Source organism: Apostichopus japonicus, chromosome 10 (assembly GCF_037975245.1).
Source record: "Apostichopus japonicus isolate 1M-3 chromosome 10, ASM3797524v1, whole genome shotgun sequence".
NCBI lineage: Eukaryota > Metazoa > Echinodermata > Holothuroidea > Aspidochirotida > Stichopodidae > Apostichopus > Apostichopus japonicus.
In genome coordinates, this window is record NC_092570.1 from 5,326,182 (window position 1) to 5,341,671 (window position 15,490).

General features: G+C 36.5%; 1 protein-coding gene across 1 annotated transcript in view; it reads left to right on the top strand.

The window, feature by feature from the left end:
- Nucleotides 1–5: 5 nt before the first annotated feature.
- The window catches only part of LOC139975149 (26S proteasome non-ATPase regulatory subunit 1-like), a 42,266-nt gene continuing 26,781 nt past the window's right edge, over nt 6–15,490 (top strand). The window contains exons 1-15 of the mRNA XM_071982797.1: nt 6–147; nt 1,437–1,480; nt 2,607–2,680; nt 3,541–3,710; nt 4,164–4,444; nt 6,168–6,302; nt 7,148–7,281; nt 7,973–8,063; nt 9,213–9,353; nt 10,486–10,574; nt 10,919–11,174; nt 12,215–12,326; nt 13,801–13,877; nt 14,184–14,243; nt 15,269–15,489. Coding sequence (XP_071838898.1) covers nt 129–147; nt 1,437–1,480; nt 2,607–2,680; nt 3,541–3,710; nt 4,164–4,444; nt 6,168–6,302; nt 7,148–7,281; nt 7,973–8,063; nt 9,213–9,353; nt 10,486–10,574; nt 10,919–11,174; nt 12,215–12,326; nt 13,801–13,877; nt 14,184–14,243; nt 15,269–15,489 — 1,904 coding nt within the window. The 5' untranslated portion in view covers nt 6–128. The remainder of the gene's footprint in view (nt 148–1,436; nt 1,481–2,606; nt 2,681–3,540; nt 3,711–4,163; nt 4,445–6,167; nt 6,303–7,147; nt 7,282–7,972; nt 8,064–9,212; nt 9,354–10,485; nt 10,575–10,918; nt 11,175–12,214; nt 12,327–13,800; nt 13,878–14,183; nt 14,244–15,268; nt 15,490) is intronic.

The following is a 15,490-nucleotide window of genomic DNA, read 5'->3' on the forward strand; positions in this document are numbered from 1 at the left end:
TGTGAGTCTTCTGTTCGTTCGAGACTAAAAAAAGAAACTCGTTGTAGACAACAAAACAGTTCTATGAAACAAGACCGGCGAATTACTCTATCAATCATTTAAATATAGTGTAATAGATCTTAAAGAAAATGAAGATCACCTCAGCTGGTAAGATTTCCCTATTATCATCAAATATCATGATAATTACCCTGTTTAACGTTAATCCAATGTTATTTCGCGTAACTTGTGAACCTTGTACTGTCTGCACTTCACCTTTCGCTGAATCACTGTGATAGCCTAACGTTTACTTCGTATGTTGTATTCATACCTAATGTTATAACGTTTCATACCTTTCTCTGTAATGTTGAAAAAGTGTTTATCAAGTTCAGCCTCTTCCTTAAGTTAGAATCTAGGCATATAGCCTAATTCCCCTTTGTAAAGGACTTTTCTATGTAGGCCTATGAAAGGTAAAAGAAGTGGAAGGGACCTGGCATATCGCAGACCTAAACCCATATCATCTTCACATGAACACAAACACTAGGCCTACAGAAACCATCTGAATCTGAATTGGTTAAGTCTGCAAAAATCCTACTAGAGGACATAAATGCCAACAGAGGCATAACATGGCATAACATATCACTACGCCAGAGTTAGATTTGGTCTAAAATAACGGCTATGGGCTCAAATTTAGGCGGTATGAGTGAATTTTAGAGGCCTAGACTATTGTTTCTCTAGAGTAAGTGGTTATGATTAGCTAATTATATTAATCCTATTTATTATTAAACCGGTCTCTTTAACCAATATCGCTAAGCCCTCTCATCCCCATGCAGTGTGTAATGTTTTCCTTGACCTAGGAATAGTATAGTCAAGGGCCTATTATGACGGGGTAAGAATTATAACACGCTCTCGGAAATTCCACGATTTTGCCATAGCAATGAAAAGTGAGCCAAACTTGAAGTGTGCTGACAAGTCTCCCAATATGATTTTGTGTTCAAAGTCAAATAATGAAAGAAAAGCTATGTTTAAATCCTCACTTTCAAGTTGCTTATGTTGTGTTAGATAAGTTATATCAGCTAAATTGTTATTTGTTTGTGTTGAATGCAAAGAATGCAAACTATATCTCCAATTATTCTTCTTAGAACCTGCTTATTGTAATTGTTGCATTAAAACAAAGGATATTATTTTAACTTGACACAAGTTTGAAGTTATCAAAATTGATATCAGATGCATACAATGGGCACATTGTTAACATGTATTGCAAAAGCTAGATATGTCTAAATTAAAAGAAATTTCTTAATTGCATCATTACTTGGACCCATCATGCTTCAGTTGAGATAGAGACTTCTGGTTAACTGATTCAAACTTAGACCTGAGTATTAAATATTTATATGGCTTTTATCCATATCAGTGTTTCCTTTAATTTTGGTACATTTCTGTCTTTTTCCTTCTTTTGTCAGGTGGTGTTATCTCTATGCTGGATGAGCCAGACATCCAGTTGAAGGTAAGTTGTTCATCTCAGTTGCAACACCAATTTCATAAGAGAAGCAGGGATTTTGTGTAAAGTTTCAGATTAAATTTCAAGTTAAATGTTACATCTCAAAAGAACCTTCTAAGAAGTAAATAACCATGAACTTTGAATAACTTGTACACAATAGAGCTTGATTTTTGGCTCAGTACATTTTTCTAGGTTCATCCATTGTCCAGACAACTATGTAGACTAATTAGGACCCTTTATTATAGACTAAGCTGACAAAGCTACTCTCATGTTGGAGCCCAAGTTATAACAAAGAGTTCGCATTCTTGCATTTAAGTGTTACTTTCAACATAATAAGCTGTATTTCATTGACTTGAATGCCTCTGGAAGAGGGAAAATATTTTAGCTTTGGTCTCCTGAAGTATCCTACATGAACTGCAAAGCAGTGTGCCTAAGTCTATGTTTCAGTCATGAGCTTTTGCCTGCGAAACACAGATTTCCTTTGTTCTTTTTATTTCTTTTTTGTCCGCATTTTTTTCTTACATATGTGTTTGTGTTTCCAGACTTTTGCAAATTTTCACACATCTGTGTAAAAGAATAACATGAAACATCATTTCACCTACTTGAGAAAATAATTTCATCAGTGAGAATATCGTTAGTGTCGGTATATGGATGTACTGAGAATTTTATAACATATCAATATATATATATCTTCATGCATATTAAAATATTGCAGCCAACTCCCAAAACGAACATTCGCGCAGCTAGTACAAGCCTGCACAAAAGATGAAATTTGTTGGCACAGCCCTTAGTATGTAATGCATTGTCCATCATGTGTATGGTCTTGTCGATATTTGCACGTAGCGGCCTAGACAGCTCATTGTGCCATCACTAACCCTGCAATACATTTTCAGAGTATTTTCGTAGAAGTCAGGCTCATGGCTGATGTTATATACGATTATATGTCAGGTGTTTTAGAGTACCTTGCTCAAGAGGTAATCATGAAGTAGTATTATCTTGCCTATTGCACATCGTGGATGTATTCTATGCATGCTTGTTCCTCCCTCAGCTGTTTTTTTTATTTTATTTCTTATAATTCATCAAATATGTGTAATGTACCAATGTTCTCTCATTTTCTTCTCCCTACCATCAGGCGTATGCCTTGGAGAAACTTAATGTTCTGGTCGATGACTTTTGGGCAGAGATTGCAGACACTGTGGAAAAAATGTATGAAAATTTTCTCCATTGACAGTGTGATCCTAGGAATTACTTCACAGTTACTGTAAACATTATTTGCTAGACCTCCAATAAAGCACCTCCATCTGTCATTGTGAAATTTAGTTTATATCAAACTGTACTTGACTTGAGCAATCAGCAGAGTGGTTTTGTGTGAATTATAATAGTTATAATAATTATAGTTGTCATCATCATTATTATTACTTTCAAGTTAATTTAGGCAGCAAGTGTTGTACCCGTAGACTGTGTATTTTACTTTGCACGTTGCAAATTCAGCAAGTCCTTCTTACCACACCGTAGGGTAATATGCGGTCTGGTAACTTTGTACAGTAATGCAAGTTAACATTAGATAACAGTACATAGTATAATGTAGTTTAATACAATGTATTGTTAGGATTTGTAATGAAATGTAATGTCACATAATGACAATGCGAAATTTCAAGCAAATAGGGAAGATGACCTAAGAAGAAAGAAAAAAATCATTTCTGAAGTTCCTCTTCACTAATACATTATTGCTACTATATGCAGGGACAAATATATATAACAAAAAAATATTTTTGCCAATACTCTACCTCTCATTGCTATCATGTTCTAATTAGTAATTATCAGACATTTGCATGTCTTAGTACATTAGTCTCAAGTCTAAGGTATACCCATGTGGAAAATGAACTTATTATTAAAGTATAAAAAGTGTAGCACAGAGATTGTAGAAAAGTGGTGTTGGGGGGGGGGGGGGGGAGGGGGTGGAGCCTGTAAAATCAAGGACCTTGAATTTACCACAATATAACATACTGTACTTTAAATTGTAATGTACATACTACTACTTACTGTTGCTTTTCTTAATCCTACAGTGAAATGATGTATGAAGATGAAAAGTTTGAACAGAGAGAAATAGCTGCCTTGGTCGCCTCTAAGGTGTACTATCACTTGGGAGCCTTTGAAGAGTCTGTAGCGTATGCTCTAGGTGCAGGGAGTCTATTCGACGTCAACAGTAAATCGGAATACGTCTCAACTATTATAGGTAAGTCTGCATGGTAGCAAAGTGTCGGACGTCCCATCATCACGACTGTTGGTTTCATATCTTGCGTAATATATCTCTTTATCAATGCCCCCGAAATTCAGGCTATTTGCTGGCTTAAATGTAAATGGAATTAACCGTTTGCTATTGAAGGGGGGGGGAGGCACTTGTGTTTCTCGGCCAGCAAACATTAAATAATTACAGCAGTTAAATAATTACATGATTTCCATATCAAACAAAAGCCCAGTATTACAACTTATTTATCAGTAATATTACTGGGTTGCTCCCATAAGAAAATGGAACAACTGATGTGTGCAGGAAAATGAAAAAGGTGGGAATTTATTTTGAGATTTTAGCTAAATTTTTGAAATTCTGGGCCTGTTGGTCTTTAAGATTCCTCTCCTTAGAGGTTAACATGAACACTAATGATTGGTTCGTCTTTTCCTTCGTATCCAGCCAAATGTATCGACCAATACACGAAACTCAAGGTGCACAACTACGAGCACCAAGATGAACCCAAAGAGATTGACCCAAGGTTAGAGGCTGTTGTGAATAGGATGTTCAAGAGATGCTTTGACGACAAGAAATTCAAGCAAGCCGTCGGTATCGCCTTGGAAACCAGACGCCTGGATGTTTTCAAGGAAGCTATCCTCAAGTCTGCTGATATTCCTACTATGCTTTCATACAGTGTGAAAGTTGTGATGTCACTTCTACAGGAGAGACAGTTTGGGAATACGGTAAGTCAAACAACCAACTATCTGTTTTGTTTCATACCTGTTATTGCTAGTTATAAACAAGCCGCTTGGTTGCGGGCAATAATTTTAGTGTTGACGTTTTGTGTGGCAGTTTTCAGGCGTATGAATAATATTTCTCATAAAATAAACTACTGAACTTTAACAGTATACTTCAGTGTACAAAAAGTGCTACATGTATATATTTTCATTGGTGTAGTATTACGCTAATAGCATTTTTGCTTGATGCAAATACCCTTTTTACAATGACATAGCATCCAGCAGTAAAATTATGATGCTATGATGTCATGACCATAAGGCCCAGTCACATCTCACCGGATTGCACGAACGGACAAGAGTACGCACGAAAAACAGTTATCCGGTTATTTCCGTTGGCAAAATTTGTCGCGCATGCATCTGGGGGTTGCAACGTACCGGACGTTCAACGGTGAAAACGGATTACAAACGTACAAGGGACGGACAGCAACGGACGAACAACGGATGAACAACGGAATAACAACGAACGAACTAACGAACACCAACGGATAGTAACGAATTTACAACGGACAATTAACGGATAAAGAACATACAAAACGTAGGAGTACCGGAAAAGTAACGGACATACCGGACTAGCAACGGAGAAGTAACGGTCTAAAACCTTGGCCTCCGGAGTGCCTCAAAATCAGGGGGCATCCTCATGAAATTGATGAAAGATTTTGGTCTTCCATTCGCAGCTCCTGCATTAGTTTATCATAAAGACCACCCTGCCGTCTTCTCTGTGAACCTAACAAGGCCCTAGACCAGCATTTAAGCCGAGCACGTCTCTTCCTTCTCTTCTTGACTTGTTCATTGGTCTTGATGTTGGCTTCAATGATAAGCATCTGTGCTTGTAGCTGACACTGTGGTCTAAAGCTTGAAACTTTCTGAAGGGTCCATGCATGATGTAGGTGTTGACGGTAGAGGTAATGGGAGCAGAATGAGGCGTGGGACGCTTGGAGTGGACAAGGTGGAGGAGGTACGCTGCATCTCCGTTCTATGTCCGTCTGTTATACTTTCCTAGCCTGAGTTCTTCCGTTTCTTCCGTGTAACGTCCGTTACCTATTCGTTCATTGTCAGTTCTATTCCTTTACACTTCCGTTATTTCTACGTTAGCGTCCGTCGAATATACGGTATAGGTACTGTACTTCTACGTTTCATCCGTTCTTTGTCCGTTCATGATCCGGTGAGCAATAGCAATAACCAGAGACGAACGGAGAAATACAGTATGCCAAACGCATACAGAACGAACAAAACGCATGAGAAACTGATAAAACGGAAGCTTAACGGATTAGTAACGAATAAATAACGGAGACATTTTTCGGTGGATGTCCGTTCCAAGTTTTATGCATGTTCAAAATCGACACCGGACAAACCGGACCCTCCCGGTAATGAAACGTAGATGGACGGAGGAGAACCGCATACTAAACGGATACTAACGTACATCAACGGAGAGCCATTTTTTGTCTTCGTTCCCTCTCCGTTATTGCAATCCGGTGAAATGTGACTGGGCTTTTACTTTGGTAGTGTGGCATTTCTCTATCATGGTATTGTATGCAGTGTTTTACCATAGTGACGTTACAAACCTACTTTGGTAGTTTTTGAATTTCTCAATCAAGGTATCATATGCAGAAGCCTGAGACATTTCTCATTATCTATTTTCAAAACGATTCCATTTTCTTGTTCATACCAGGTGTTGGGCGTACTGGTGGACTTGTACATGAACCTGGCTGTCCCTGACTACATTAACATTTGTCAGTGTCTGATATTCAGAGATGACCCTCAAGCTGTGGCTGATATTCTAGATAAACTCATTAAGGAAGGAGGGGTAAGACTCTTACTTGTGTTTCCAAGGAAAGCAATAATCCACTCATCGTTATCAGCCAGTGTGATACTAGTGACGAACAAACTTTTTGAACAGCTAACAAAAAGACTGATTTGATTTGAGCAATATCTCAGTTTCAATGTTCCTTTCACCTCCTTGTTGCACTAATGATATCATAGATTGACAAAAAGGAACCTCCTGACACAACTTGAGAACCAACGGCATGTCCCAACTGGAAGAAGATTTTGCTTGGATATTTGGGTTCCAGTTGTTTTTCACCAAATTCTTAATTATATTAGCTACCTGTGATAATTGGGTTTGCTTCACCTTAGACATGTGACTCATATTCATGAGATAAATAATTTCTCAGATATGATTATAACTTTCTTTTTTTTTTCTTGAAAACTTAACTTTTATACTTTGTCCTTAAGTTAACTGTTTGATCAACCAATCCACTCCACAGATTCTGTAGATTAAATTTTGTTTAATTCTCAGTCAACATTTAGGTTTCCTTCTTCAGATTTGGTCTGAACAAAGTTCTACTTATTGTTTTAAACCAAATTGAAAGGGAAATAAGGCAAGATGTATCACATGTATCTTGTAATGACAAATTATGGATGATTCTCTTTCCCAGCATGATATTATATATGTTGAGTAATGAAACGTTAAAATTGATGAGGAATAAAAAATGGAGATAAATATTTTATAAAATATTGGTGGAAGTGATATAAATAAAAAATAAAAATATTCCTCTGAAAAGGATAGAAATACCATAAAATTGTGACAGCTATTTTCTCAAAATCTGTGTTAGGAAGGGAAAGCAACATCATTTTTTCTTTCTTCTTCAGGAGCCAGCCCTGATGGCCTTTCAGATTGGTTTTGATCTCTACGAGTCAGCGACACAGAAGTTTTTGGCCAGGATTCAAGGCTCTCTGAAACCAGTTGGAGCCGAAGCAGAGACGCCCACAGAAACAAAAACTGAGTAAGAGATATGTCAGCTTAGATTAGATTCGTGGAATGGCGTCCAGGCATTTCATTATCAGTGTAGCGTAGATTGTGGAAATTAAATTAAAATGTGAATTATATTATGTAGTAAGAAAAGAATAATGGTTCTGCCTCCTCTTACTCCATGAGCATTCCTTTAGGAGAATGATTTGAGATTTAAGTCATATGCCATCCATTAAATTGACCTTCAAGAAGTCTTGCTTATTAATCTTATTTTGTTTATATTTTCTCCTTTATCTTCCTTTTATTTCAACTATACTATGTATTTCTAGGGTTCCATAATACATGGAAACAGTATTGTATTATTGTCTGTCTATACAGTCCAATTACAATGCAGAAACAGTAATGTATTCTTTCCTGTATTTTGGGAACTTAATGACCAAAGGAACAGTTCACCATTCATAGTTCTTTATCTCCGGGGTTACATAAGACTCGTAAACAATGTTGTTCCTCTCTCTCTATCTTTCCCGTCAGACTCAGAAAGCAATAAGAGAAACAATTCATATTCTTTTTCTCTCTCGCTCCTGGAACCCAGAAAACGTTTAAACAATCAAATCTTTTTCTTTATCTTTAGGGACAGCATTAGTATAGGGAGTAATGTATTTTCTTTCACTAACTCTAATTAATATGTATCAACAAAGCTGTATTCTTGCTCTCTCTTTCTTTAGGGATCAAGAAGAGTCAGAATCGAAAGCAGAGACTCCATCAGAAGATAAAGACGGAGAAGAAACCAAACCAGAACCTAGTACAGTTGTAGAGGTCGCTTCAACTGCACAAAAATAAAATATAAAAATAAAAAATTTATATATATAATAAAAAATATAAAAAAAAACGATTCAGGAATATTTTGAGTTAGAGATGGAGGGTAGGATACAAAGAGTTTGTTGTTGTTATATGTTCTATAGCAGTTTTGTTGCTATAGTTAAATTTAAACATATTCGTTTACTTAAGTCAATTGTTGACACGGAATTGATTTGACGGGTACCCAGTGCCCAAGCCATGTGGTGCAATACTAAAGAAGATGACCCTATTCCTGTGACAAAAACGATAAAGTGAAAGAATAATGCTCAGACAGTGATACATGCTCATTTTCCATCTGTTATGTACAAATATCCTTTGCCTAAGTATGGGCCCTAGATACAGACTACCCATTGTGTAGTTATTTCCTGCCCCCCCCCCCCATCCTATAAGATGTAATTTGCTACCACATTTATAGGGTTTTGAAATCCTCTACGAGGCTCTACGAAGAGTCAGAAACGAAAGCAGAGACTCCATCAGAAGATAAAGACGGAGAAGAAACCAAACCAGAACCTAGTACAGTTGTAGAGGTCACTTCAACTGCACAAAAATAAATACAAAAATAAAATATAAAAATAAAAAATTTATATATATAATAAAAAATATAAAAAAAAACGATTCAGGAGTATAATATTTTGAGTTAGAGATGGAGGGTAGGATACAAAGAGTTTGTTGTTGTTATATGTTCTATAGCAGTTTTGTTGCTATAGTTAAATTTAAACATATTCGTTTACTTAAGTCAATTGTTGACACGGAATTGATTTGACGGGTACCCAGTGCCCAAGCCATGTGCTGCAATACTAATTAAGATGACCCTATTCCTGTGACAAAAACAATAAAGTGAAAGAGATAATGCTCAGACAGTAATACATGCTCATTTTCCATCTGTTATGTACAAATATCCTTTGCCCAAGTATAGGCCCTAGATACAAACTACCCATTGTATAGTTATTTCCTTCCCCCCCCCCCCCCCATTCTAAAAGATGCCATTTGCAACCACGTTTAAAAGGGTTTTGAAATCTTCTACGAGGCTCACACAAGGCACTTTTGCACTGATATGACTTTAAATTCAAATTTCCTAACATATCTTTGACTCTCCATTCCTATCAGCTGAAGCCAGAAGAGAAGGAGTACAACGCAAGGCTTGAGAAACTGAATCAAATTTTGAGCGGCAATTCAACAATATCCTTACATCTGCAATTCTTAATTAGAAGTAACAAAGCAGACATGCTTATATTAAAGAATACTAAGGTAAGTGTGAAATTTTAAAATAGAATTGAGATGGATGTGTGTGTGTATATCTTTGTTTATAAGGAGTATTGTTTTAGAGAACATATTGGCATGTTCGGTCCCCCTGGGACCTTCATCAGCAATACTTTGCATTGGAGTGGAAAGTACTGAATGTAACACAATGAAGGTATGATGCCAGATAAGTGTAAGTGGCATTGATGAAATTAGACCCAAATAAAGCATGACTATATACAGGTAGCGGATTAAGGAGCAAAGAACGGATTACATATATGTTTGTTGTTGAAAATTCCAATATATTCTCTAAAACAATACTCCTTATTTGTCAATTATGAGTCTTATCTTATTTCTCTGCTTTCTTCTAATGATATTTTCTTTTGGAGTATACATGGATTTTCTTTATTATATATGTATACATAAGTATATATATTTCTGTTCACCATTATGTTTATTTATCTGCTTTGCCAAAACTTCTCTTTCATTACTTCCATATTATTTTATGATAATTGTATCTTTCATTAAATTTTCATTGAGTCAAGTTTTCTTACTGCTAGAATCCAACTGCCTTATAATTTGTCACAATTTCCAGAAAAATTCTTAAATGCCTTGTGCTTTTTCAGGCATCTGTTTGTCCATGTGCTTCAGTTATCTGTGTGGACAGAAATATGAACCTTCTACAAGGCTTACGAAGATTTATTTTTATATTCCTATATGAGAAATTTGTTCAAGTTTGTAAAGTTCATATTCTTCGATAATTTTATTGACGTTATCAGGAATACAAGAAATGGATGTTTTACATTTTGCTTGCTTATATAATTGGAAAATTGATGCAACTGTTATGCATACACCAGAGTGTTGATAAATATCTCTTTCAAACAGGAAACTGTTAGCAAAACTGCTTATCTACTGCAAAAAAACCTGTGTAGGGAAATATGTAAAAGTTAGACGGCTTGACATTTCCATCCCAGCATTAGAAGCTAACTGAATGGAAAAAATTTTTTTTTTAAATACTTTAAGAGAGACAGATGGAAAGACAGTTAATGATCTTGCTATGATCGAACCGTCAGGTCCTCTAACTTTTACATAATATCTCTTTCCTAAGATCTAGACTGTCTCATTATTCTTTGTATTACAGGAAGCAGTAAGGAATTCAGTATGTCATAACGCAACAGTAATTGCCAACTCTTTCATGCACTGCGGGACAACGTGCGACTCCTTCTTGAGGTTCGTTTTATTCTCCTTTTTACACATCTCGTTTCAGTCACGATTGTTTTTTCGTAGTATATCTTAGTAGTGGAGTATTTCGTGGTTGAAATGGTGACAAAATGCTGAATGTGTCAAAGTGTCATAATGTGAACTACATTCTGAAACATTGTGTTAATGTCACATCATAGTTCTGCCATTAAAGGTTTTTTGTTTTGCTATATGGATTATTTGGTTTAATAATTGTGAAAAGAAAAAACAATGGAAAGGTACCATTAAATTTGATAAATGATAGAATTTTGGGAAAGATTCAACTGATTATTACAACATCTTGTATAAATTTGATTTTCCCTCTGATTTGGCAGGGAAAACTTGGAATGGTTGGGCCGAGCCACTAACTGGGCCAAGTTCACAGCTACAGCCAGTCTTGGTGTAATTCATAGAGGCCACGAGAAGGAGGCCCTCAGTCTGATGTCAACCTACCTCCCAAAGGATACCACCGGAGCAGGCTCAGAGTACCCCCAGGGAGGAGGTCTCTACGCCCTCGGACTGATCCACGCCAACCACGGCGGCAAAATGGTGGACTACCTGCTGAAGGAGCTGAAAGAAGCATCGTCTGACGTGAGTTGTTATTGAAGGAACACTGAAGGCACAAAACTAGTTATTATATGCACAAAATTAATTTTGATGGGTCGTAAATTGTTGAAACTCATTTTTGTGAGTCCAGGTTGCATTTCTACGATGCTCTTACTTCTTGAGAGATGACCTTGTAGACAGTAGTGATACATTCATTAAAGTGGCTGAACTGCTTAGTCTAGCATGCAGACCTTTTGAGTCAGTTCCTCAGTAAGAACAGAAAATCTCAATAGAACACTTCCAGACTCTAGTGTGTCATATAGCATGGTCACAATGCATCTGGAGTTTAAAAACATTGCAATAATGTTCACATGACTGGATTGATAAGTCCCTTAAAGGAGCATTCCATATATTAAGCATACTTTAGAGGTGAATAGCTATAAGAACATTACTTTGTCAGACTATGATATACCACACCCAAATTCTCCTTTAAAGGTAGTCAGTATAGGCCCAAACTTATAGCACGCTATAATTGTTAGAAGTTTCCCAAAAAAATACTTTCCTGGAGGTCTTTACTCTCCAAATTGTTCACAGACATTTTTATGGAACACACAAGATTACTGAATGTCCCAGTGAGGAAAATTTCCTCGAAGGTTGTAATAAAAACGGTTCAAGAATTTTGACTGAAGGTGACCATATTTGAATATCTAGCATATTTGGGCCAATACAGCATACCTTTAAGTCATCCTTTATAGGAATTCAAAATAATCAGGAAGAGTTTTGGGATATTTTTAAGTGGCAATAGATTTGTCATGTATGTGATAAAATAAATGCAACAATACAATCTGTGTCACAAACTCTTGAGAATCAAAGCAAATTCTTTCGTTAAATTCTTGGCTAGGGAAGATGACAGAAAATGCTGGAATTTAGTGAAAGCTCATGATTTGAGAATGAAATTTGTCTTTTTTCTCCCTTTTTGTGTGCGTGTGTGTTCTAGATAAGTGGATGGTGATTGGCTAAGTTAGGTTCATAGTTTGGAAGAATTTTGGAGTTAAACGAAATATGTTCTGTAAATTTTCTCCCAGATGGTGAGACACGGAGGTTGCCTTGGGCTTGGGCTGGCGGCAATGGGTACAGCTCGTCAAGACGTCTATGAACAGCTGAAATGTAATCTATATGAGGACGATGCTGTGACAGGTATGACTCAGCAGATTTATACACCTAATGAGATATTATGGTGACAGGCTGTGTAAACCTCATATTGGAGAGGAAAATATTCCACACTGTTAGTTCAAAACTCCACAGAAATGAATAAAAATATGAGGTCTGTAATGTCATTTAGGCAACTATTCTTCAACTCTGCTTAGCTGCTAGTGTTTTCTGTATTTAGAATTTTATCTTAAAATATGTTCTTAAAATATGTTCTTAAAATATGTTCCAGCTCTTCTGATTTATACACCTAATGAGACATTATGGTGACAGGCCGTGTAAACCTTATATTGGAGAGAAAAATATTTCACACTGTTAGTTGAAAACACCACCTCAATATCTTGTCCCTGGTGCGATATGTATTTTGTTTGAATGTAACCTATTTTGACCAGTTAATCCTTCCCTTACTCCAGGTAATGAATATATAAAGAAAAATATGAGGTCTGTAATGTCATTCAGGCAACTATTCTTCAACTCTGCTAAGCTGCTAATATTTTCTGTAATTAAAATTTTATCTTAAATCCAGCTCTTCTGATTATTACATCTAATGAGATATGAGGGTGACAGGCCGTGTAAACCTTATATTGGAGAGAAAAATATTTCACACTGTTAGTTGAAAACACCACCTCAATATCTTGTCCCTGGTGCGATATGTATTTTGTTTGAATGTAACCTATTTTGACCAGTTAATCCTTCCCTTACTCCAGGTAATGAATATATAAAGAAAAATATGAGGTCTGTAATGTCATTCAGGCAACTATTCTTCAACTCTGCTTAGCTGCTAATATTTTCTGTCATTAAAATTTTATCTTAAATCCAGCTCTTCTGATTATTACATCTAATGAGATATGAGGGTGACAGGCCATGAAAACCTTATATTGAAGAGAAAAGTATTGCACACTGTTAGTTGAAAACACCACCTTAAGATCTTGTCCGTGATGCGATATATATAATTTTTTAATGTAACCTATTTTGACCAGTTACTCCTTCTCCTATTCCAGGAAATGAATAAAAATATAAATATGAGGTCTGTAATGTCATTCAGGCAACTATTCTTCAACTCTGCTTAGCTGCCAATGTTCTCTGTATTGAGAATTTTTATCTTAAATCCAGCTCTGTTATTTTCCACTGTGGATAAATGATTTAATTATTATAAGAAAAACAAAGACATTTCCAGCACAATTGCCACAAAAAATATAATAATAATGTAATAAAACAATAGAGGAGTGGACTGCTGGAGGTAGAGAAGATGGGTGACCAAGTAACCAAAGAAAACCACAAATGAAGAAATAGCTTATCTGTGATAACCTGCAAAACTAAAATAATATTAACAAAAAATGGCCAAAATACTTTTAAAACTGTTGTGTGTTTATGGATTTTATTCAGAACTTTTCCAGGTGGTGATTCCTTTCATTGGAGGTATAGTTAATTTGCTATTCTTGTTTTATCTTTTTCTGGTCAGGTGAAGCCGCTGGACTGGCCATGGGTCTGGTCATGATTGGCAGCGCTGCACCACAGGCCATAGAAGACATGGTCACTGTAAGCAGAAAGTTTATATTCTACAAATAACCAGATGTTGTTCTATTTACTTCACTCTTCCCTTTGGGTAGATCCTGAAGTTGGGAAGGTTGGAGGAGGAGGGGGGGTGGGGGGGGTCACAGTGCCAAAACCTTCCTGTCATGTAATTTGCATCAGTTATTGAATCATTTGCATCAGTTATTGAATTGGCTCAGACTTTTCCACTCTTGTTTTGCCTGTCACTTCTCCAAAGAAATCTTTACTGGACCACAATCACAGTCATACTTAGTCATCAATCTTTCTCTCTCTCTGTCTTTCTCCCGACAGTATGCTCGAGACACTCAGCACGAAAAGATTCTCCGGGGGTTATGTTTGGGTATCTCTCTGGTAAGTGTTTGACCAGAATATCACCTTCAAAAGGATGTCTTAAAGACACAGAATTTATATTGATATGTTTGGTGACTGCTAATGAAAAAAAATATGCTATCAGTCCAGGTTTTATGTTTATAACATATTCAAGTTTTGAGAATTGTGCCTTTAAGCAACTGAGGGTCGTCAATGAAAGTGACTGAACTGTAAAGCCTAATACACAGACCATTGGGTCAGTGTCCTCAAATGCAACACAAAAACTGAATGGGGAAAGGATCAGACTTTTATGGCCTCAAACGAGTCATTTACAAAATAGAACAAAGTTGAAATTGATAAATGGTGTTGAAAGTCATCCAAAGGGGCTGTGTTTGTTTATATGAAGTTAAAAGAACATGTTTCGGTTGACTCATCAGAATCAATTTAGTCAAGTTGCTCCTTCACCACTCGAAGTATTGAGACATTGTAGCAAACAACACATTGCTGTATTTGAGTTAATCAATTTGATGAACTTTAATAATTATGAAAAGTAGGATAAGGACCTTCCGAGAAGAAATTCAGTCAATGTTTGATTTATTTTTTTATTATTTCTTTCCCTGTGGTTGGCCACTTAGAATTCATACAGTATATTTTTCATACAGAAGTATGCACAAGTTGCATTTATAGGACTGAATAAGTGGGAATGGGAAAAATTTTGGTTTTAATAACCCCATTTGTTCTGTTATTCAGATGGAATTGGGAACAACATACTTCTATTCAAACTTCTTTCTCATGGTTACTGTCAATCAATTTTAGAATTCCAAAATCATACAAATGCTGTAAGGCAATGAAAGCACAATTTTCTGCTTGATATTTCCTTTAAAGGCATTACCTATGGACATCCAACATGCAGGGGGGACAAAACTATTATCCTAACACACTGCATACGCAGACTGGAGCCTATACGGCAACTTTTACAAAGTTCCGTGAATTTTTTTCACCCCAAGCTCATCCCTGTAAAGTAAAACCTGGTCCTTGTAAAAAAAAATTGTTTTTTTAATCCGCAGACGATGTATGGGAGACTCGAAGAGGCAGACACGTTGATCGAGAACCTCTCGCGTGACAAGGACCCAATCTTACGTCGTTCCGGTATGTACACCATAGCCATGGCGTACTGCGGTACAGGACACAACAGGGCCATCCGAAGACTCCTTCACTTTGCAGTCAGTGACGTCGATGATGATGTCAGAAGAGCCGCTGTTACTTCTTTGGGATTCCTTCTCTTCAAG